Genomic DNA, 20,823 nt, shown 5'->3' with positions numbered 1-20,823 from the left:
CCGGCTGTTGTTGTGTCTGTATGTGTGCATAACAACAGGTGGGACAGGATCAGGGTCGAGACAAAGATGAGAGATCGACATAGCGTGGTGATTACGGGCATAGACGATGAACTAGTGGTTCTACATGTTGATCTGTAGTTGTTTGTTTTTAAAACGCCAGTTCGTATAACTGTAATGAATCAAGACATGTATTTACTTCGGTTGAAATAAAATAGAGATATCATTTGTGTATGATTTATATACAATTGTTTTTGATATTAAAGGCAAAATTTTGACCCACATTTTCTAGCAAAGATCTACTTAATCCCAAAGATAATTGAGTTATAGCCCGGGTCCCCACAGGGTTCCTCAGGATTCTTTGTAAAACCAAACTCTTTGATTGTACTATCGAATCTGAGGTTCCAACTCCTAGATGCCTGCTTTAGACCATAAATAGATCTCTGAAGTTTGCATACCATATGCTCACTTCCGACAGATGTAAACCCTTCAGGTTGAGACATGTAAATCTCTTCCTTAATATCCCCATTAAGAAAAGCTGTCATAACATCCATCTGTCATATCTCATAGTCATACCATGCAGCTATGGCTAGCAATATCCTTATTGACTTGAACATTGCAACTGGAGAAAAGGTTTCCTCAAAGTCAACTCTTTGTCTTTGAGTATATCCTTTTGCCACCAATCGCGCTTTGAAGGTCAATACCTTCCCATCCGCCCCAAGTTTCCTCTTGTAAATCCATTTATACCCTATGGGAACGGTTCCCTCAGGAGGATCCACAAGGTTCCACACTTGGTTCGAATGCATGGAATTCATCTCAGATTCCATTGCTTCAAGCCACTTGGATGAATCGGCATCAGATAACGCTTCCTTGAAGGTCCTTGGATCACATCCATGGATAGGCTCATCATGGCCCTCTTCAAGAAGCAGACCACACCTCATAGGTGGTCTCGAGACTCTCTCGGATCTTCTAGGAGCTTGTATCTCCTCTCTTGGCTCTTCGGGTGTGGGTTCTACAATTGTGGGTGTCTCTCGAACCTCTTCGAGTTCTATCATCTCTCTTTTTCTATCCAATAGAAATTTCCTTTTCCAAAAAGGTTGCATTCCTATAAACAAACACCTTTGTTTTTTGGGGATGATAGAAATAGTATCCAACTGAATTCCTTGGATATCCCACAAAGTAACATAAAATGGATCGACTATCCAATTTATCTCCCACCACCTGCTTCACATAAGCAGGGCACCCCCATATTCTAAGATAAGAATATCTGGGAGGCTTACCCATCCATATGGAGTCTGCCTTTAAATGGACATTTAGTGGAATATCTTTCAATTTTAAGTTATAGAGATCGTTTTCAAGTTCTCCAGTACCAATCAAACATCATTCTTGTAAATATTGCAAACACCTTTGCCAAATAAACAAGAATATCCATCTTTATCAACATAGAAATGGAAACAATGTTTTCCTACCAAATCAGGTACAAACAAAACATTTCTTAAAAATTTTAACTTAAAATCATTGTTCAACAATAAGTAAACATCTCCCAAGCCTTGGCAGCAACTCTTGCCCCATTGCCCATCCTCAAGAAGGTCTCACCTTCCCTAAGCCTCCTACTTCTTCCCATCACCTGTAAATCATTACAGAGATGTGAGCCACAGTCGGTATCCAATACCCAAGAAGTAGAGTTAATTGAAATGTTTACTTCAATATAGAACATACCATTTCCAGAACCCTTCTGGGCAAGATATTCCTAGCAGTTACGCTTCCAATGTCCAGGCTTCTTGCAGTGATGACATACATCAGCAGTCTTGTCAGCCTTAACTGGTGTGGCTGCCACAACGAGATTCGGAGATTGCCTCATCAAGGGAACGTTCTTCTTGGGACGTTGGAAAGAACGCTTCTTTCCCTTCCCATGTGGATCAATCTTCGTACCAGATGAAGAACCCACATAAAGAATCGGCTTCTCTTTCTTGATGGTGGATTCAAAGGTCACAAGCATGTTCACCAACTCCTCAAGGGTCGGCTCCATCTTGTTCATATTGAAATTCACCACAAAAGTATCAAACGAGCTAGGCAGTGGCAAGAGTAACTGTAGAGCCCATAACTTAGACTACGTATAAGCCATGAGCAAAGTGATCAGCTCCTTGACGGTCGCAAGCCTAAGAGGACGTGTTTGCTCTCCAAAGAGCTCCTTGAGATGAAAATGAATGTCAGCAGCACTCTTTGCATCCTCAAAACGCCTCTGCAGCTCATCATTCATAGAAGCCTGCATATAACACTTGGCTTTCAAGTCATGGTCACACCATTCCTTGTAAGTCTGTAATTCCTCAGGAGTGCAGCTAGTCGGAGCCTCAACAGAGGGCGACTCAGTAAGTGTATATGCTATCCTTTCCGAATTCAAGACGATTTTCAGGTTTCTTAGCCAAGTGAGGTAATTAGGTCCAGTTAATATGTTTTTGTCGAGTATTCCAGATAGCGGATTGCGAATCGAAGACATTGTCAAATTGTACTGAAAAGTAAGAACAGATAAATGTTGATGACTATTTTAAAATATTTGGTAAGATATAAAGTATGGACTTTTACTTTATAAATTTTCGATCCCACTGTTTTGACATCTTTCACTACCCTCTAGTGAAAACGGGAAACTCCTTTCCTCAGTAGGTACGTGAGGTCCAATTAGCGAATTATGATCCCGAATAATATCAGTCAATCACAATTCCTAAAAGGAAGTTTCAAATTGCATCTCCATGCAGCCCTCTACGTAAACTTTTGTCTCACGTTTGATTAGGACCCAATAATATGACGTCGTTCATCCTTACGTGTCAAGCCTTACCCATCGATGTCGAACCTTAATGGACGGTCGCCATGAGTTCCCTCAATAATATGAGCCGAAATCATGGGAGTTCCACGTAGTTCACATCACCATGTCAATGGATGTCACAGCTTTCCGGCACCCAAGGCCCCCCCAATAATATGAGCCGAGCCCCGAGCACGGGTAGCGTTCATCATGCACCCATTGTCGATGGAAGACATGGAAATTATAAACAAATTTATAATTCCCCTTTTCGGGCTTGATATTAATTTTGAATCTTATTCAAAATGAGGGTTTTTAATTTTGAAAGGTCTCATCATTAATTTTATTTAAAAGCTCGCCATGTTTGATCGTATGTTTGCCGGATTCATGCAACTTTGTTATTATCATAATAATAACGCACATACTCATTATTTATAACATATCATGCATATATTATAAACAGTAAACAAAATAAGGATGATCAATCGCCCCAANGGATACATCTCATGGGGTGGGAACGGGCCATAAACCAAGCCCACTTTAAATTTGATAATTATTACAATCATTCAACACAAAATATCCTAGCATACACCTAGCAAATTGGGCTTGGGCTTTTGATCATCCTTCATGCATAATATCACATATCATACATCATCAATTAATTATCACAATAATTAATTGATCCGATATTATATATCTTGATCCAATCACTAACCGCCACGATTATAAACTAAATTAACAAAGTATACAAACTCCTTTGTCTACTTTCCAATTAATTTATTTATAACCGAATTTCTTGTAAATCACAATTTACTATAAATAATTAAATTCCAACTTCAATTATTTATTTCATGAGAAAATATTTGCAACTTTTGTAAATTTAAACTTAAGGGCCCAAAAAATCATTTTTCACCAAAAACATTTTGGCCCATTTAAATTTCACAAATATGTTAGCCATCCAATGGCCCAACAACTTCAAGGCCCATGACACTTTGATAATCCAAACACTTTTGGAAACCCTAGTCATCATCGCCGTCGCCGGAGCTCCGTCGCCGGATTCCGGCCAACTTACCAAAAAATTTTTTTTATTAAAATCATAGGGGGGATCAAGCAGGCCCTCGGGCTGCCCTTGCTGCCCGAAATGGGCAGCCCCTCGGGCAACCCGAGCTACCCGAAATGGGCAGCAACATGCTGCCCAAAAAAAACCCCTCACATTGCCTTGATTTTTGTTGCAAAACTTCAACTCATGCTGTTAGAAATCGACCTCAATACAATATCATGTAAATGCTACACAAAATAGTATCCTTAGCTCTCATACCACTTGAAAGGGGATCGGTTACGGGTGTTCAAATGCGCAACGGAAGTTTTTAAAATTGTTTTTCAACAAGGAAAAATTAGAACACCTCACTAGAATGTGTAGCAAATACAAAAACATAAAAATGACATTCATAGTGTGTTTAGAAATGTACCTATCAATCTCAAAGAGTGATGTAATGACTCCAACCAAGTTGTAAACAACTTGGCTCTTCATAGACAAGACAAATCTACAAGCTCTCCTTGTTCTTGAGTCCTTTCTTCAAAATCAAGCCCACCACCAAACTTAAAAGATCCACCTTACACTTGCACTAGAAAATGTAGGGCATTTTTCTTTGAGAAGATAATTGTTTCTCCAACTATTAAAGAACAATATGAGAGAAAATTTTTTGAGAGAATTACCCCAAAATTTCGGCCATCTAGTATTGAATGGGAGAAGGATGACTTGTCTTGGTTGTGCGAAAAACTAAAACATCTTTTAGCATCCCAAGCCTTGGAGATTGAAAAAGTAGTCTCCAACCATTCACCTCCCATGCATGCAATGTTATTTGATTTTTAACAATTAAAAATCCATGGACTTAATTTAATTATCTCAAACATATTTGAGACTAATTAAATATTACTTGAATTTACTCAAGTCTACTAGTTAAATAATTATTCCAATTGGACTCTACAAAACTCAATGTTATTTAATTAATTCAACACTTCAATTAATTTAATTTAGTCCATAATAATGTTTATGAAAATCACAATTTTCGAATAAATTATTTATTTGGCCAATTTTTAATTTTAGGAACACATTCATAAATTAAAAGTTACATTCTCTCATAGAAGTCATACTTCTATTTTTCCTTACGCTTATAAACTCCTTTATAAGCCGTTCAACACATTGAACTATTTTACTTCTCAACGAGATCTAGAAAACTAGTACTTGTGTGGCCCTCAATGATTCATTGATACAACTAGCCGTGGGTTCACATCTCCATGTGATTCGGACTAAACATGTCCTTATACGAGCATACCCCAATTGCTTCATTCCTAATTATCAACTCCTTGATAATAAGAACGTCAGAACTCAAGTCTGATAGTACCCAACCAATCATGTTAAATGCCTAGCAGCATCGCTTACATGATTCCGTAGGTATCAAATGATAGTGCCTGCAAGAACCATTCAGTTATGGTTTACGTACAGTAAGGTCCCTTCATCTCATATATCCAGACCGATTCGACAACCATTGGTATATCGAGAGTTGTCAATGAATCGATACTATGTGTCATGTCGTAGTTGCATCGATGGTGTAATCTATGAAACCCCTTTCATAATTACCACCATACTCTGATCAGAGATTTCAAACTACATACACATAGGATATCCATACTCGAACTCGAGCGGCCTATATCCTTCTTAGCGGCGGCTGAATCGATTAAGAACTGTTTAGAATATACAGTATTGCAAAATGAGTTTCATGATACTCATCATATGAGCATATCATATTCTTTCTACTATTTGTATATCCAAGGGCTTTATCTATGCAACTAGCATGAGTATACAGATAAAGATGTGCCAAAATAATAATTTCAAATATTATTAAAATAAAGATTGCTTATACACAAAGTTTCATTGTGAACACTCGGCCAACACTTGGCTCGACGGGCACCTACTCTAACATTTATTTGTGGTATGTTGTGTCTAATCCTGGCCAGTGCGGCTGTAGGATATGTGTTTGGTTGTTTGTGAACTTGATGTTATTTTCGAGCGTATATTATTGTTATTGTGTTTTGAAATTTTTGGGATGTCCTACTTACGGGGAGGTCATGCCGAAATTTCTGTAGGCCCTAAAGAACTTTTTAAACTCGTTTTCGCTGTTTACACCTAATAATCCTTGTTGTTTGATAATTAAATATTAATTAAGTGCACGGGCCATGACAGTTTGGTATCAGAGCGTAACTGGGATACGCTCGAATCAGAGTCTAGGACACTCGAGTTTAGACACAAATAAAATGATTGTGCATATGTTTGATTATTTGCTCTTACTTGTTTCTATGTTTGGAATTAATTGTGTCAGCATGACTAGAGCGTATTAGTTGAAGTTTATGCTCTTATACTAAGCCGATTATTTTGTTTTCTGCCTGTGGATTAAATCCTTGTATTTGGTAGATGGCACCTGGACGTAAGGGCAGAAAAGGGAAGAAAGTTGTTCAGGAATCTGAAGCTCCTAATGTAAGAAGACTTAATGAGACTGAATGGGGAAGACGAGGTCGTCGTCCTCGCGGTGAAGCACGAAATGTTAACGTTGAGCATGAAGTGGATCAGTTGACTAGAGGAATGGGTGAAATGGAACTGGTTATATCCCGATTTTCGAACATGCGTCCTCCTCGATTCTTTGGGAATGAAGATGGTGAGAAAGTTGTAGCATGGTTAAAAAGTATGAAGGGTTTGTTTAATATGTTGGAGTACACTCCTGATTTGCAACTTAAGTTGGCTATTTGTCAACTAAAAGACCGAGCTCAGTTATGGTGGGAAACTACTGAGGAAGCTCTGAAGGAATCAAGTGAAAGAGTTACTTGGGATGTATTTTGCGCTCAGTTTGCTCGGGAGTATTCACCGCCTTCGTATTATTCGGCCAAGGAAGCTGAATTCAATATATTGACTCAAGGTAACATGACTGTAGTAGAGTATGCCTCTCAATTCTTAGCACTTCTTGCCTATGTTCCTCATGTTGCTAGCAGTGATCGGAACAAGCTATCACATTTTATGCAAGGATTGAATCTAACCATTTGTACTTTAGTAGTAGCTGGAGCGCCTGTTAATTATGCCGATGCTGTAGAGAAAGCCAAGAATGTGGAGGCAAGTCTACTTTTGGCAGAACCACAGTCAGTTCAACCATGTTTTCATCAGAGTTTTGGAGGCAATGTGCCGATGCCAGTGGGTGCACCACTATACCGACCTTTACTTCCGTATCAGCCTTCGCATTCATAACAGCAACCCAAGCAGAAAAACTTTAAGGCCAAAGGAAAACAGTTCAAGAAACAGACTTGTAGTAGTTCTTCTAGTTCCGGCAATCAGCGTGGAAGTTCAGTTGGGTCACTAGGTGGAGTATTCTGTGATTGTTGTGGTGGTAAGCATATCAGTACTCAGTGTACGGGAGTTCATGGATCTTGTAATATTTGTGGGCAAGTTGGACATTATCCTAGAGTATGTCCAAATGCAGTAAGACAACAATTTCAGCAACCTCAGTTTGGTCAGGGTTTTAGAGGACAAGCAACTAGACCTTTTGTTCCGACTCAGTATTTTCAGCAGTCTCGCTATCCTCAGCCTAGAGGTTTTGTTCCACAGCGTTTTCCATGGCCACAGCAGGCTCAAGTTCATGCTTTAACTCAGGATCAAGTTCAAGACGCACCAGGCGGAGTTATTGCAGGTATATGCCTTATTTTTAATCATCCTGCGCGTATACTGTTAGACACAGGAGCATCTCATTCATTTGTATTTGTTGTATTTGTTGATGAGCATGAGATTGCTACTACTCCGTTGATAGATACTGTGTCAGTCTCTACACCTGCCGGTGTGTGTTTGATGACTCATGAGATAATTCTGAATTGTGTGATTAGATTCGATGATAATATTATGATAACTAATCTCATCAAGCTAGATATGTCTGACTTCGACTGTATTTTGGGAATGGATACTTTGTCAAATTATCAAGCTACCGTTGATTGTTTCCATGGAGTTGTAAGATTCAGAATGTATTTTGACAGTAAATGGAATTTTTACGGTAGTGATTCGCAATCACGTATTCCATTAGTGTCAGCAATGGAAATGTTTAGACTCTTGTCAACAGGAAATGAAAGATTCATGATCTATGCAGTTGATGCGACTCAGGGAAACGGATTTGAAGTTTCAGATATTCCTGTTGTAAGGAATTCCGTGATGTATTTCCCGATGAGATTCTTGGATTTTCACCCCAGAGGGAAATCGATTTTAGCATTGAGTTGGTGTCCGGGATAAATCCTATTTCTAGAGCACCATACCGTTTGGCTCCAGCGGAATTGAAAGAACTCAAAGAGCAATTACAGGATTTACTGGAAATAGGCTATATTAGACCAAGTATGTCACCTTGGGGAGCTTCGGTATTGTTCGTAACGAAGAAAGACGGAACGATGAGAATGTGCATTGATTAAAAGCAGTTGAACAAAGCTACTGTGAAGAATAAGTATCCTCTACAGCGTATCGATGACTTGTTTGATCAGTTGGAGGGTACATTAGTGTATTCAAAGATCGATCTTCGTTCTGGATATCATCAACTTAGGGTTCGAGAGGAAGATGTTCCTTTGACAGCATTTCGAACACGTTATGGACATTATGAATTTCTAGTTATGCTTTTTGGATTGACTAATGCTCCAGCGGTTTTTATGGATTTGATGTTTCGTGTTTTTCGAGAATTTATAGACAGATTTGTTATCGTCTTCATAGATGACATTCTGATTTATTCAAAGACAAAGAAGGAGCATCGAGAACATTTAAGGTTAGTTCTCCCAAAAATAGAAGCAGCGCAATTGTATGAAAAATTTTCTAAATGTGAATTCTGGCTGGACAGAGTCGTATTTCTGGGTCATGTTATATCAGCTCAAGGAGTATCAGTGGATCCTAGTAAAGTGGAAGCTGTTATCAATTGGCCAACACCGATGAATATTTTCGATATTCGCAGTTTCTTGGGATTAGCAGGATATTATAGGAGTTTTATTGAAGGATTTTCTATTATAACAAGGCCTACGACCCAATTAACGCAAAAAGATTGACGTTTTGTGTTGACTGATGAATGTGAGTCAAGTTTTCAGACTTTGAAGGAAAAGTTGACAACAGCTCCAGTGCTAGCTTTGCCATCAGGCTCAGGTGGATATGGTGTTTGTTCAGATGCATCTCTAAATGGACTTGGTTGTGTTTTAATGCAAAATGGGCGAGTGATTGCATATGCTTCTCGTCAGTTGAAGCCGCATGAGACCCGATATCCAGTTCATGACTTAGAGTGGCTACCATTGTGTTTTATTTGAAGTTATGGCGTCATTATCTGTACGGTGAGCAGTTTGTGATTTATTCAGTTCACAAGAGTCTTAAATATCTTTTCTCACAGCCTGACTTGAACATGAGACAACATCGATGGATGGAGTTGCTTAAAGACTTTGATTATGAGATTCAGTATCAACCAGATCGAATGAATGTTGTTGCAGATGCTCTCAGCAGCAAAGTTCAGAATGCTATGCTGACATCTTTGACTATCTCTAAAGTTCACGAGCACTTGGGAACTTCATGATGGACTTATCAGATCAATGGAGATTACTTTATAGTATCATCTATTCAAGTCGAGCCACAGATTTTATCCAGCATCAAATCAGCACAGAAGACCGATCCGCACATTCATAGATTAAAAGAATTATCTCGAACAGGCCAGACAGACAAGTTTAGTGTTTCCTCAGATGGTAGTCTACGGTTTAATGGTAGACTTGTGGTTCTTAATTTGATAGATCTGAAAGAAGCTACACTACGTGAAGCACAATGTAGTCGACACAGTATTCATCCAGGAATTTGAAAGATGTATCATACCTTAAGAGCTCATTATTGGTGGGAAGGTATGAAAAAAGATATTTCTCATTTTGTGGCTAAATGTTTTACGTGTCAACAAGTTAAAGCCAAAAAATGAGACGTGGTGGAATGTTACATAGTCTTGAAGTGCCGCAGTGGAACTGGGAGCACATTGCTATGGATTTTGTGACACATTTACCTCGTTCTAATCGTGTTTGTCATGCGATTTGGGTGATTGTTAACAGATTGTCTAAATCAGCTCATTTTATTCCGTATGGTCGCACATGTACTTATATGAAAATGGCGAAACTGTACATTGATCATTTAGTAAGATTGCATGGTGTGCCAGTAACCATAGTATCCGATCGTGATCCAAGGTTTGCTTCGAAGTTTTGGGGAAGTTTGCAATCATCTTTGGGTTCAAAGTTGGCTATGAGCACCGCCTATCACCCACAGACAGATGGTCAGTCAGAAAGAACCATTCAAACGCTTGAAGACGGGTTACGGGCAGTAGTGATAGATTTCAAATGTGGTTGGCAAGAATCATTGTCTCTGGTTGAATTCTCTTACAATAATAGTTTCCAGACAACAATCGGTATGGCACCATTTGAAGCTTTGTATGGAAGAAAGTGTATATCACCGATATGTTGGGAAGATGTAGGAGAAAGACAGATGTCAAAACCAGAATTTATTCAAGTGATGAAAGATAAAGTTGAATTGATCAGAAAAAGGATGAAAGCAACCTAGGGTCGTCAAGCCAGTTATGCTAATAAAAGGTGTAGACCTTTAGAGTTCCAAGTGGGCGATTATGTTTTCTTGAAAGTATCATCATTCCGAGGTACTATGAGATTTAGTCATAAAGGGAAGTTAGCTCCGCGTTATATTGGTCTGTATGTGATCGTTGAGAGGATTGGCACGTTGGCTTATCGTTTGGATTTGCCACATAGTTGGTCTTTGATATATAATGTGTTTCATGTATCAATGTTGCGGAAGTATGAGCCAGATCCGTCTCATATCTTGAATGTCGAGGATGTGAAGTTGGACAGTTCCCTTAGCTATGTTGAACATCCAGTGCAAATTTTGGACCGCAAGGCCGTCTTGGTACAATGGAGTAGACATGGAAGAGAAGAATCTACGTGGGAATTAGAGGCAAAGAGGCGACAAGAATGACCTCATTTGTTTGAGAATGTAATGAATTACGCGATGTATTCTGAATTTCCTATGTATTATCAGTCGTAATGTTTTGGATATCAGTGTTGTATCTGTTAGATTTCGAGGACGAAATCTTTTATTAGTGGGGGAGAATGTGAGAGCTCAATTACTAAATAGGCCCAACCCATTTCCATATTTAATTTAAACCAACCCATTGGTGAATAAAGGAAATCAGATCGCTCAAAATCCAGAAGCTCTTCTCCAGCTTTGCAACCAGTCGCTTCTCTCCACTTTCTGTTTCAGTCGCGCAGCGCCACCGGTGATCGGAGAATTGTGCAGCAGCTTAACAAACTTTCTTCCTCCATTCTATTAGAGTCTTTCATGCCATGAATCGGAAGTTTTCGAGTTTGTTCGGCTTGTTTTCCAGCACTGTGCGTGAGCGTCGATTCGGTTCTAGGTAAGATTTTTGCCTTCAATTCTTAGTGGTGTTTTGGTGGATTAGTTTGTATAGTGGAAAATTAAGCGTTTCCCCTAATTTCCAGCTTCTTTTTCAGATCGTGAACAGTGTTTCCGGCGAAAATTCCAACGAGCCATCTTCGCGAAATTTCCATTGTGTGTTTAAGCTTCGTTTCTTGAGGTATTAAGCTTCGAATTTCAAGATTTGTATGGGTTTAATAGGCCGCCAGGAATTTGATTTTTAACCGAGCTGATTTAAATTGTTTTAGTTAGTTGGAATGCAGTATATTGAAGTATATAGTGAATTTATATTGTAGGTTATATCGTTGGACGAGTTTATCAGGAATCCCTTAAGAAATTACTGTGGTATTGTAAGTTGTAGTTGAGGTACGCTCAAACCTATATCATTATGATGTTTATATTGGAGTGTAAGAATATTCGGTCACTGTTGTTTCTATTATGTGCATTGAATGTTTATTCTGTTGCATTCATTCATTAAATTGTATTGGCATAACATATTGAGTCTTGACTTCTTTGACAGCGATTTATGTTGATTCTATTGAGATATATTGAGTCATCAGAGGGATGTGTGGGTTAGGATTAGCCACTTTCCCAGATGACAGCTAGGGACGAGCGACTTAGCTACTAGCATTCTCCATGCTACGTGCATGGTCGAGCGGTGATTGGATGCTGCATTCCTGGCACGGGTGGCTACTGTTACTGTTGATGATGCTATTCGTTTGGACTCCATTTGGTATCCGTTATCCCATTGTTACCATTCATGCATCGCATATCATTGTATTTACTTGGTATTATTACATGTCTTTTATATACGTCGTGATTTTACTTGTTTGTCGTACTGGGGTCCGACCCCTGTTTTTTTTTTATGTTGTGGTTGTTTTTTATGCCATAGCAGGTCATTCCAGAGGATTTGACGCGTCTGGTGGAGCGTCAACTAGTGGTACCCAGTAGTCAGTTGGTTTGTGTCAAGGTTCCCAGATATCTATTTATTATACTGGTTTGATACATTTGCCAGGGAGATATTCTGTGTAGCTGTATCGTGATGTTTTTATGTTGTGTTTGATTTTATTTGTGGTATGTTGTGTCTAGTACTGGCCAGTGCGGCTATAGGATATGTGTTTGGTTATTTGTGAACTTGATGTTATTTTCGAGTGTATATTGTTGTTGTTGTGTTTTGAAATTTTTGGGATGTCCTACTTACTGGGAGGTCATGTCGAAATTTTTGTAGGCCCTAATGAACGTTTTAAACTCGTTTTCACTGTTTACACCTAATAATCCTTGTTGTTTGGTAATTAAATATTAATTAAGTGCACGGGCCCTGACAGTGATTCTTCTGGTATTGTCTTTGGATGTTTCCCTGACTTCTTCTCAAGAATCTTCCAAACTTTTTGACAAACAATGATATTGCGTCATTACTCAGCTGATCAGCAGATATGTCAACTAAACCAGTTAGTTCTAGTTTGACAGCAGTTAAGGCAGTTGTGGCAGCTGGTGTAGAAGGTTCTCCTTCTCTGGTTTGTAGTTCAAACTCGTAGGCTTTTAGATCAGCAAACAAATCATGAAATTTGACCTTGTTAAGGTCCTTTGATTCTCACATTGCCATGGTCTTGACATCATATTCTTTGGGAAGACTTCTGACCACTTTTAGTGCCACTTCTTTGTTTGAATACACCTTTCCAAGTGCATTGAGGTCGTTTACAATACCATTGATCCTTTCATCATATTCATGCATGGATTCTCCAACTTTCATCTTGATATTATGAAATTTTTGAACAGCAACTGATAGTTTATTCTCCTTGGTTTGCTCATTGCCTTCGCATAACTGGATCAGTTTCTCCCATATGTCTTTAGCAGTTTTACACATTTTGATTTTGTTGAAAGTGACTTTATCCAGCGTTTTTTAGTTTGATGAGAGTTCCTTCGGAGTAATTTATCAAATTGGTTAGATCTATACTAATAACATACCCTTCTTTAAATCCCAAATATACATATTAAAGATGGATCCTTTAGATCCGCTCTTCATAGACATTTGTCGATAAGCTTGGGCTTGTTTGGAGAGATCATCATAAATGATTAAAGTGTGTTTTTCACGATACATAAAATATTCAGCCAAAGCTGCTCCTGTATAAGGAGCGAGGTATTGTAATGTAGCAGGGGAATCCGCCATTTCGGCTACATTTGGTACGTTATCTCCTAACATCCATAAAATCTTTGTGTTCTTATTTCAGTTTATATTCTATATTTTAGTCAGTTTATTTCCGCACATTACTTGTTAACTGACTGATATCGACTGACAAGAATCCCGAGTTTCCGTTTATCACTAAACTGACTCAATATTACAAAAAACTGTGAAAATCATTAAGTGTTTATTCAACCCTCCTTCTAAACACTCTTTCAGCTCATAACCGATCCTATCAAGTGGTATCAGAGCAGTTGAATCTTGTCCTTGAATATTCTTATACACTAAACTGATTATCATGTCTTCATTCAACAAAATTTCTATGTTTTCTACAGAAGACTTCGATGATTGGAAAATCAGAATGCAGACTCATTTAGCTGCACAAGACGATGACATGTGGTACGTTATCACTGACGGACACATGAAAATTTTAAAAGCTAATACAGCTGTTGCCCTAACTGAAGGAGCACCACAACGTATTGAAAAGCCCAGAGAGGAATGGACAACTGAAGACAAGAGAAAAGCCAACCTGGACAATGTGGCTAAGGGAAGTGAGTTCCAAATAAAATAGAATTTTTCAAAAATTTGATTTATAGATTTAGATATTAATCGAGCATTTCTTCTTTTTAATATTTTCCATTTTGCTAATCTTTTAGAATTATAACTTATTTTATTTGTGATTTTGTGTGAATCTAGAACAAATACAAAAATAGACTATGACTCAGAAGTTTTCGCAACTCAATCATAGATGATGGAATTTTTGATGATTGAGTTGCGAAAAATTCTGAGTCATAGTCTATTTTTGTATTCGTTCTAGATTCACACAAAATCACAAATAAAATAAGTTATAATTCTAAAAGATTAGCAAAATGGAAAATATTAAAAAGAAGAAATGCTCGATTAATCTCTAAATCTATTGATCAAATTTTTGAAAAATTCTATTTTATTTGGAACTCTCTTCCCTTAGCCACATTGTCTAGGTTGGCTTTTCTCTTGTCTTCAGTTGTCCATTCCTCTCTGGGCTTTTCAATATGTTGTGGTGCTCCTTCAGTTAGGGCAACAGCTGTATTAGCTTTTAAAATTTTCATGTGTCCGTTAGTGATAACGTACCACATGTCATCGTCTTGTGCAGCTAAATGAGTCTGCATTCTGATTTTCCAATTATCGAAGTCTTCTGTAGAAAACATAGAAATTTTGTTGAATGAAGACATGATAATCAGTTTAGTGTATAAGAATATTCAAGGACAAGATTCAACTGCTCTGATACCACTTGATAGGATCGGTTATGAGCTGAAAGAGTGTTTAGAAGGAGGGTTGAATAAACACTTAATGATTTTCACAGTTTTTTGTAATATTGAGTCAGTTTAGTGATAAACTGAGACTCGGGATTCTTGTCAGTCGATATCAATCTGTTAACAAGTAATGTGCGGAAATAAACTGACTAAAATATAGAATATAAACTGAAATAAGAACACAAAGATTTAATGGATGTTAGGAGATTTCAATCACTCCTACGTCACCCTTTATATCACGAATATATGATTTTTACTAAAAGACTTTGATAGATACAAACAATTGCAAAGACCCACTTCAATCTTGGACTTAACACTGCCAAACTGAATCTCTTAGTTTATTCATTCTCAGTATTCAACTGGCTTTGAAAAAGATTTAGCACGACTTATCTCTTTAAGATCAAGTATTACAACATCAAAGATTTGTGCTAGAAAGCTCGAAGTATAGCCTGATTGCTATCAATAAATACGATAAGTGTGAGATTTGAATCTCAGAATAATTTCAGCAGAATGATTGCAAGTAGGTCGGATCTCTTTTGTTGCTTCGTCTCTGCCATTTATAGGCTTCTCTTCCAACGGTAACAATTAATACAATTTGAATCTTTTATTTTTCCGTTTTTTGCCATGTCGACATTCGTACACTGTAGCTTTTTCTGAAATGCGGCACTCCCACTATTAGTTGCAGTCTGCTTGTATTGTTGTCGGTTGAACGTCTTAATTCTTGACGTGTTCAGTGGAAAGATCACCTGATAGGTAATAGCTGATAAGCTTACAACTGTTTGTAGCAACTAATCAGTTTCTAATTGATCAGTCAGTTGTCTACGTAGTTCAGTCCAGCTGGTTCAGTTGCTCTTGATTATCTTCGCAATAATCTTCATTTAAGGCAACTGTCAGTTCAAATATTTTGATCAGTTACCGTCAGTCTTCTCGATCAATTATTTCGATCTAATAAACGTTCAGTTTGTCAAATCACCGAAATTTAGTTTCCAACAATACGTATTACTTGTTACTATAGTTAATGCTTGCTGAGTCAATAAACTCACTAGGTGTGAATGATGTGGGTGAGGATTTTTATGTTGAGACATGAGGATTGAATGACTGAATTGGCTGGGTGGATGGTGCACTAACCCGAGGATCTATGCATTACTAGTTTTTCCGCTTATACTTTTACTTTACTTTAAAAGTTTTGTTGACTTTTGGTAATATTGTTTTTTAGAGGAGTTTGACGTTTATACTCTTTTTGAAAAATACTAGCTTTAAGTTTGGTTTGACGTTTACGATGTTATGATTTTTACTACACTTTTGGATTTTGAGTAAAATAGATGGTGAGTTTATCAGCGGAAGCCAAAGGTTTTAAAAGAAAAAAAATTATAATACATTTTTAAAGAAAAATGAGTTAGAGACATTTCAATTGTACCCTCGTTAAATTGTTTGTGTCTGATCATCTATTGAGATTATAATGAAATCACAATCGCCTATTATTTAATTAATAGGGTTGGAGAATCTAATATAACTCTTACTAGTAGGAGTCTTAGTTAGACAATAATTGTAATAGAGGTTTGAAAAGTTAGAAACTACTAGTGGATATTTAACCAAGTAAATAGCTTAAGTGAGATTCTTGACCAAATAAAAACTCCAAAGTAAGAATCCTAACAAAATTTTAACTTAATACATGAAAGTACCGTTTGGCTCGTGGTATGAGACAAATAGTATGGAGATAAGTAATATTTTTAAATAATAAAATATATAAAAATAATAGTTAATATAATGTTTGATTTGATTGATTAATTTGATTAAATTTGAGATAATGTGACCGTTTTGTTCTTTTGAAAACATTAATAAAATATTTATTATGTTATTTATTAAGAGTAATATTGTAATTTCAATTTAATGATTTGATTAATGTGGGATAAAAGATTGATGATTTGATTGATGTAAGATAAATGATTAGTAGATGGATAAATAATATGGTGCATCAAACATAATATTAGATTGAATTAAAAAGTGTATAAAAATATAGATAAATAATATAACGAATCAAACAACATGAAAGATTATAAAAATAACAATGCATGTCAAATGTATATATGCATTTTCTCTCTCTCATACACTAAAAATCGGCCACTTTGATTTCTTGTCAACAAGTATCGGTCGTGACCAGCACTCCACAACCGAGCACCGTCGCTGCCTCGTGGCACCATCGTCGTGCCGCCGTTAGAAACAAAATTTTCAACTTTGGACACAATTGTTGGAGATTAAAAAAAGACAACTATCAGTAGATTGTTATTGGGATTTAAGAAAAAAACTTTTATCTACTTGAAATCCAAAATAATTAAATATAAATTGTTAAAAAGATAAATTTCCAATATATATATATATATAAAATGATACGAGACACTGATTTGATACAGCAACCTTACTCGTTCTCCGTCATGATTGTTCCTTGAGTTTCCCTCACACCTCTAAGTTTCAGGGTGTGACCTAATCCCGGAGTCAAAGTAAATCAGTTCTGCGAAGAATGTTTTGTTTGTCAATAAAGTGGATTGATTCTCTTCCATAAAAAACCATTGATTTCTGTTGACAATCCGATATCAAAAGAGCCGGTGATTGTCATTTTCTTGTCTCACAAAACGCCTGCTTTGTGTTTCTTGGCGTGATACTAACGTCTCCCCGAAGCTTTTCATACACTTGCTTCCTCCAGTTTTTATCCATCCACTTTTTGTGAAAACAAACTGGAAATCCTGGGAAAAGGAAGAAGGTTGTTCGTTTGTTTTTGTCATTTTTGTCTTGAATAGCTTTGTGGGTTTGTTTTTTTATTGTTATCGAACTGGTGGGTGGCAATTTTCTTAAAGAAAAAAATCCGGGCTTTCTTTGGACACAGTTATTCTCTTTGTGATTCGACCTGGGAGCGAGAATCTTGCCTGAATCCGTCTTTTCCGGCGATCCGAAATCGGATAGAATTTGGAATTTTCGGTGTTTTACTTTTTTTAGAGAAGGGAAAGTGACGTATATGTTTTGTGACGTTTTTCATTAGTTTGTCCAAACGTCAAGGCTTAGTAATCCTTGTTTCGTAGACAGGTTTTTGCCATTTTCTCTACTCCAAACAAAAAGAATAAAATCCCTGCAATTTCTCTCTTCCTTTCTCAACGAATTCCACCCTTTTTTTCCTTTTTTTTTTGTCTCCTTTCATATTTTTCTCTGTTTCAAAGAGAGAGCCAGAGCAAAGTCTCTCTCTCCCTCTTTGTACTCTTTTCTTGTTTGGAGAAAATCATGTTGGTTTTTGACAAGGAGGTTTCAGAACAAACAAATCTTAAACGCTTCTTGAATTGCACGACACCCGTGGTTCCATCTCAATTCTTGTCCCAGGTTTGTTCTTTTGACCTTTGTTCTGTTGTAACCTTTTTTGTTGTGGGTATTGAATGTAATGATGTTTTCTCATGCAGAATGAAATGAGAAAGCTTAATAAGCTATGGCATCCATGGGGAAGGGAACACATTGACTACTTCACATTGGGTGATCTGTGGGATAGTTTTGATGAATGGAGTGCATGTGGGCTTGGAGTTTCAATCGTTTCTGATACCGGCCAAAACACAGTCCAGTATTTTGTCCCTTATGTCTCAGCAATCCAAATTTTCAATAGCAATTCATCCGTACACTGTTTAAGGTACTGTCGTTTACATATTCCATCAGGAATTTTGTTATTCTTGTATTATCTTGAAAAATGAGTTGATCATGCATTTTTTGCTGAAAATCCCACATGTGAAGTCTGGTGTTTTCATGATTCTAATCTCTTTATTTGTGTATTTGGTATTTGTCTTGTGTGATTTTTAGTTTCATGTCTGTGCAATCTTGGATTTGTTATCTATTATGATACAAATATCTAGTTTCTCATCCCCACTAGGGTTCATTTTTATCTAGTGATTCTTGATAGATTAAATTCTCTGCTTTGAAATCGAGTAGGAATTGATTTCTTAAGCTTTTTGTAGCTTTTCTTTGTTCCTCTGCTCATATAATCAGAATAAAGAATTGAGATTTTTGGAGGGGTACAAGAATTAGACTTGGGAAATGATGGTCTATCATCTTGTGTGGTCATATAATTAATGATTTATGTCTGGATTTTAGGGAAGAGACCGAATCCTTAAGTGAGACGAGGAATTCATTTAGCGATTCATTCAGTGACGAGAGCGAGAGTGAAAAGTTGTCGAGATGGGACGGATGTTCTTCCGAGGAAGGATTGTTTGAACCGGATAGCTTCTGTCATATGAATGACAGATTGGGTAATCTTTACTTCCAGTACTTTGAGACATCATCTCCTTATGGAAGAGTTCCGCTGACGGACAAGGTAATATAAGTTCTTGTTAATTTTAGCACTTTTTAGATTAAATTTTGATATATATTTCCTGAAGATTCTTCCAGTGTCTGTCGATTCGTAGGATTTCTTATTAGAAAATGATAACATAAATTGACGGATTGAAAAGGGAGAGGCAAGTTGTTACAGGATATCATAGAATCAATTAATGTCTCTGTTTTATTGGAATCAAATTAAAAGATGTGGAATCGACATGGAATATATGTCTTTTCTAGGGTTTAGCGACTTTATTCTAAATTCCCCTTCTGTGCTTTATTAAAAAAAACTTTTCATTCTTACATTTAGAACGAATTTTATGAGTCCGATCGACCGTCATATATCCTCTTTTTTTTTTTTTTACCAATAATTCTAATATTTCTCTTCTTTGTGGTAAGTTGCCGCCAATATTAAACATAACTTCTGTGTATTTATTACTGATTTGACTTATAAATCTGAGCCATATGTTGAGAAATCGGATTATTTGCCATTCAGGTTCGTATCTTAGCTCAAAGATACCCAGGATTAATGTCTTTAAGAAATGTTGATCTTTCACCCGCTAGTTGGATGGCTGTTGCGTGGTGAGTCTCTATCCAGCCCTCACCCTAGATGTAACTTTAATTTGATTTTTGTTTCCGTTATCTGTTAGTGTTGGCATTGAAGAAATATCGAAATAGGATTTAGATATTATTCGAACTGACTGAGATAAAAATCCAGGTACCCAATTTATCATATTCCTACGGGAAGAACTCTTAATGACTTCCAAACTTGCTTTCTCACGTACCACACGATTTCTTCTTCCTTTCAAGGTCGGTACTTGGTGCTAACTTCTATGGAGTTCATCCTCATTTGAATCTTTGCGTATTAGTCATTTATAGTTTTTATAGACGGATACAGATTTTGAAGACGACTTTGAAAACAAAACAAATCAAAAGGAGGAGACCATGTCCCTGCCTCCATTTGGCTTAGCTACTTATAAGATGCAAGGTGACATTTGGATTTCTGAGAGTGGTCGGGATCAAGAAAGACTCGTGACCCTTTTGAGCGTTGCAGATTCCTGGCTAAAGCAATTACAGGTTCAACATCACGACTTCAACTACTTCATGGGAAATCGAAATGGCTGAGAAACTAGCTAACAACCAGGGTTATTTCTATGGTTATCCGAATGTCGTCTTGTTCAAGTTTTAGTGTCGTGTATAAAGCGTGACTAGCGGACAAACGACCTTTCGTTTTTCGAGTTTTGAGAATAGGATCAAAATTAGATGAAGTAACTGTTAGACTAGATCCCTGCAAGCCAACGGTTGACTAGGGAATTTATTGACTCAAGTGAAATATACGATCTTTATTTTAATATAATTTAACTTTTCATGGTTTCATTTTGCTTTATCTGTATACCCATGCAATCATTATAAATAAAGTCATTGATTATACTTTAATGCAAATGAATCATAATTCGATGTTGAAACTCATTTGTAAATGCTGTATAATCTAAATTTGTTCCTAGTCGATTCAGCCGTCTAAAACATGGATAAAGGTCGCTTGAACTCGATACTAGCATCTGTGATGTTGTGTACCGCGTTTCTTGGTAAGTGCATAGAGATGTCCAAACATGCAGATGGGTAGTCATATGATGATTATACCGAACTATCCTCTCTCGGACTTTCCAAGTGGTTATCATTCATCGAGAGGATAAGT

At 37.1% G+C, this 20,823-nt stretch overlaps 3 protein-coding genes across 4 annotated transcripts; all 3 read left to right on the top strand.

Annotated features, from left to right (window-relative positions):
• Window positions 1-6,263: 6,263 nt before the first annotated feature.
• LOC140988348 (uncharacterized) lies at window positions 6,264-9,414 on the top strand. The gene is made up of 6 exons (XM_073457377.1): window positions 6,264-6,953; window positions 7,089-7,524; window positions 7,642-8,018; window positions 8,072-8,233; window positions 8,942-9,115; window positions 9,235-9,414. Exons 1-6 carry the CDS (start codon window positions 6,264-6,266, stop codon window positions 9,412-9,414), a joined length of 2,019 nt encoding a protein of 672 aa, XP_073313478.1.
• Window positions 9,415-10,526: 1,112 nt separating this feature from the next.
• Window positions 10,527-10,853, top strand: LOC140988347 (uncharacterized). Its single transcript, XM_073457376.1, has one exon. The coding sequence runs from the start codon at window positions 10,527-10,529 to the stop codon at window positions 10,851-10,853; it is 327 nt and encodes a 108-aa protein (XP_073313477.1).
• Window positions 10,854-17,212: 6,359 nt separating this feature from the next.
• Window positions 17,213-20,504, top strand: LOC140989057 (uncharacterized). 2 transcript variants are annotated; one of them, XM_073458233.1, is made up of 6 exons: window positions 17,213-18,149; window positions 18,227-18,447; window positions 18,906-19,125; window positions 19,624-19,709; window positions 19,846-19,937; window positions 20,026-20,504. In XM_073458233.1, the coding sequence occupies exons 1-6, from the start codon at window positions 18,054-18,056 to the stop codon at window positions 20,250-20,252; spliced, it is 942 nt and encodes a 313-aa protein (XP_073314334.1). In that variant the 5' UTR covers window positions 17,213-18,053; the 3' UTR covers window positions 20,253-20,504. The 2 variants fall into 2 exon arrangements, with proteins under 2 accessions (XP_073314334.1, XP_073314335.1); XM_073458234.1 differs by having other exon boundaries at window positions 20,016-20,340.
• Window positions 20,505-20,823: the final 319 nt, after the last annotated feature.

Source organism: Primulina huaijiensis, chromosome 11 (genome assembly GCF_012295235.1).
Source record: "Primulina huaijiensis isolate GDHJ02 chromosome 11, ASM1229523v2, whole genome shotgun sequence".
NCBI classification, from domain to species: domain Eukaryota; kingdom Viridiplantae; phylum Streptophyta; class Magnoliopsida; order Lamiales; family Gesneriaceae; genus Primulina; species Primulina huaijiensis.
This window is presented reverse-complemented; position numbering and strand designations above follow the sequence as displayed.

Excerpts from the sequence above, each read along its gene's own strand:
- LOC140989057 (XM_073458233.1), top strand. The coding sequence starts at position 18,054 with ATGTTGGTTTTTGACAAGGAGGTTTCAGAACAAACAAATCTTAAACGC. Across the intron at positions 19,710-19,845 it reads AGTTGGATGGCTGTTGCGTG|GTACCCAATTTATCATATTC; the intron begins GTGAGTCTCTAT and ends ATAAAAATCCAG. Across the intron at positions 19,938-20,025 it reads GATTTCTTCTTCCTTTCAAG|ATTTTGAAGACGACTTTGAA; the intron begins GTCGGTACTTGG and ends AGACGGATACAG.
- LOC140988347 (XM_073457376.1), top strand. The coding sequence starts at position 10,527 with ATGAGATTTAGTCATAAAGGGAAGTTAGCTCCGCGTTATATTGGTCTG.
- LOC140988348 (XM_073457377.1), top strand. The coding sequence starts at position 6,264 with ATGGCACCTGGACGTAAGGGCAGAAAAGGGAAGAAAGTTGTTCAGGAA. Across the intron at positions 7,525-7,641 it reads ACCAGGCGGAGTTATTGCAG|ATACTGTGTCAGTCTCTACA; the intron begins GTATATGCCTTA and ends CTCCGTTGATAG. Across the intron at positions 8,234-8,941 it reads TGTCACCTTGGGGAGCTTCG|ACTTTGAAGGAAAAGTTGAC; the intron begins GTATTGTTCGTA and ends TCAAGTTTTCAG.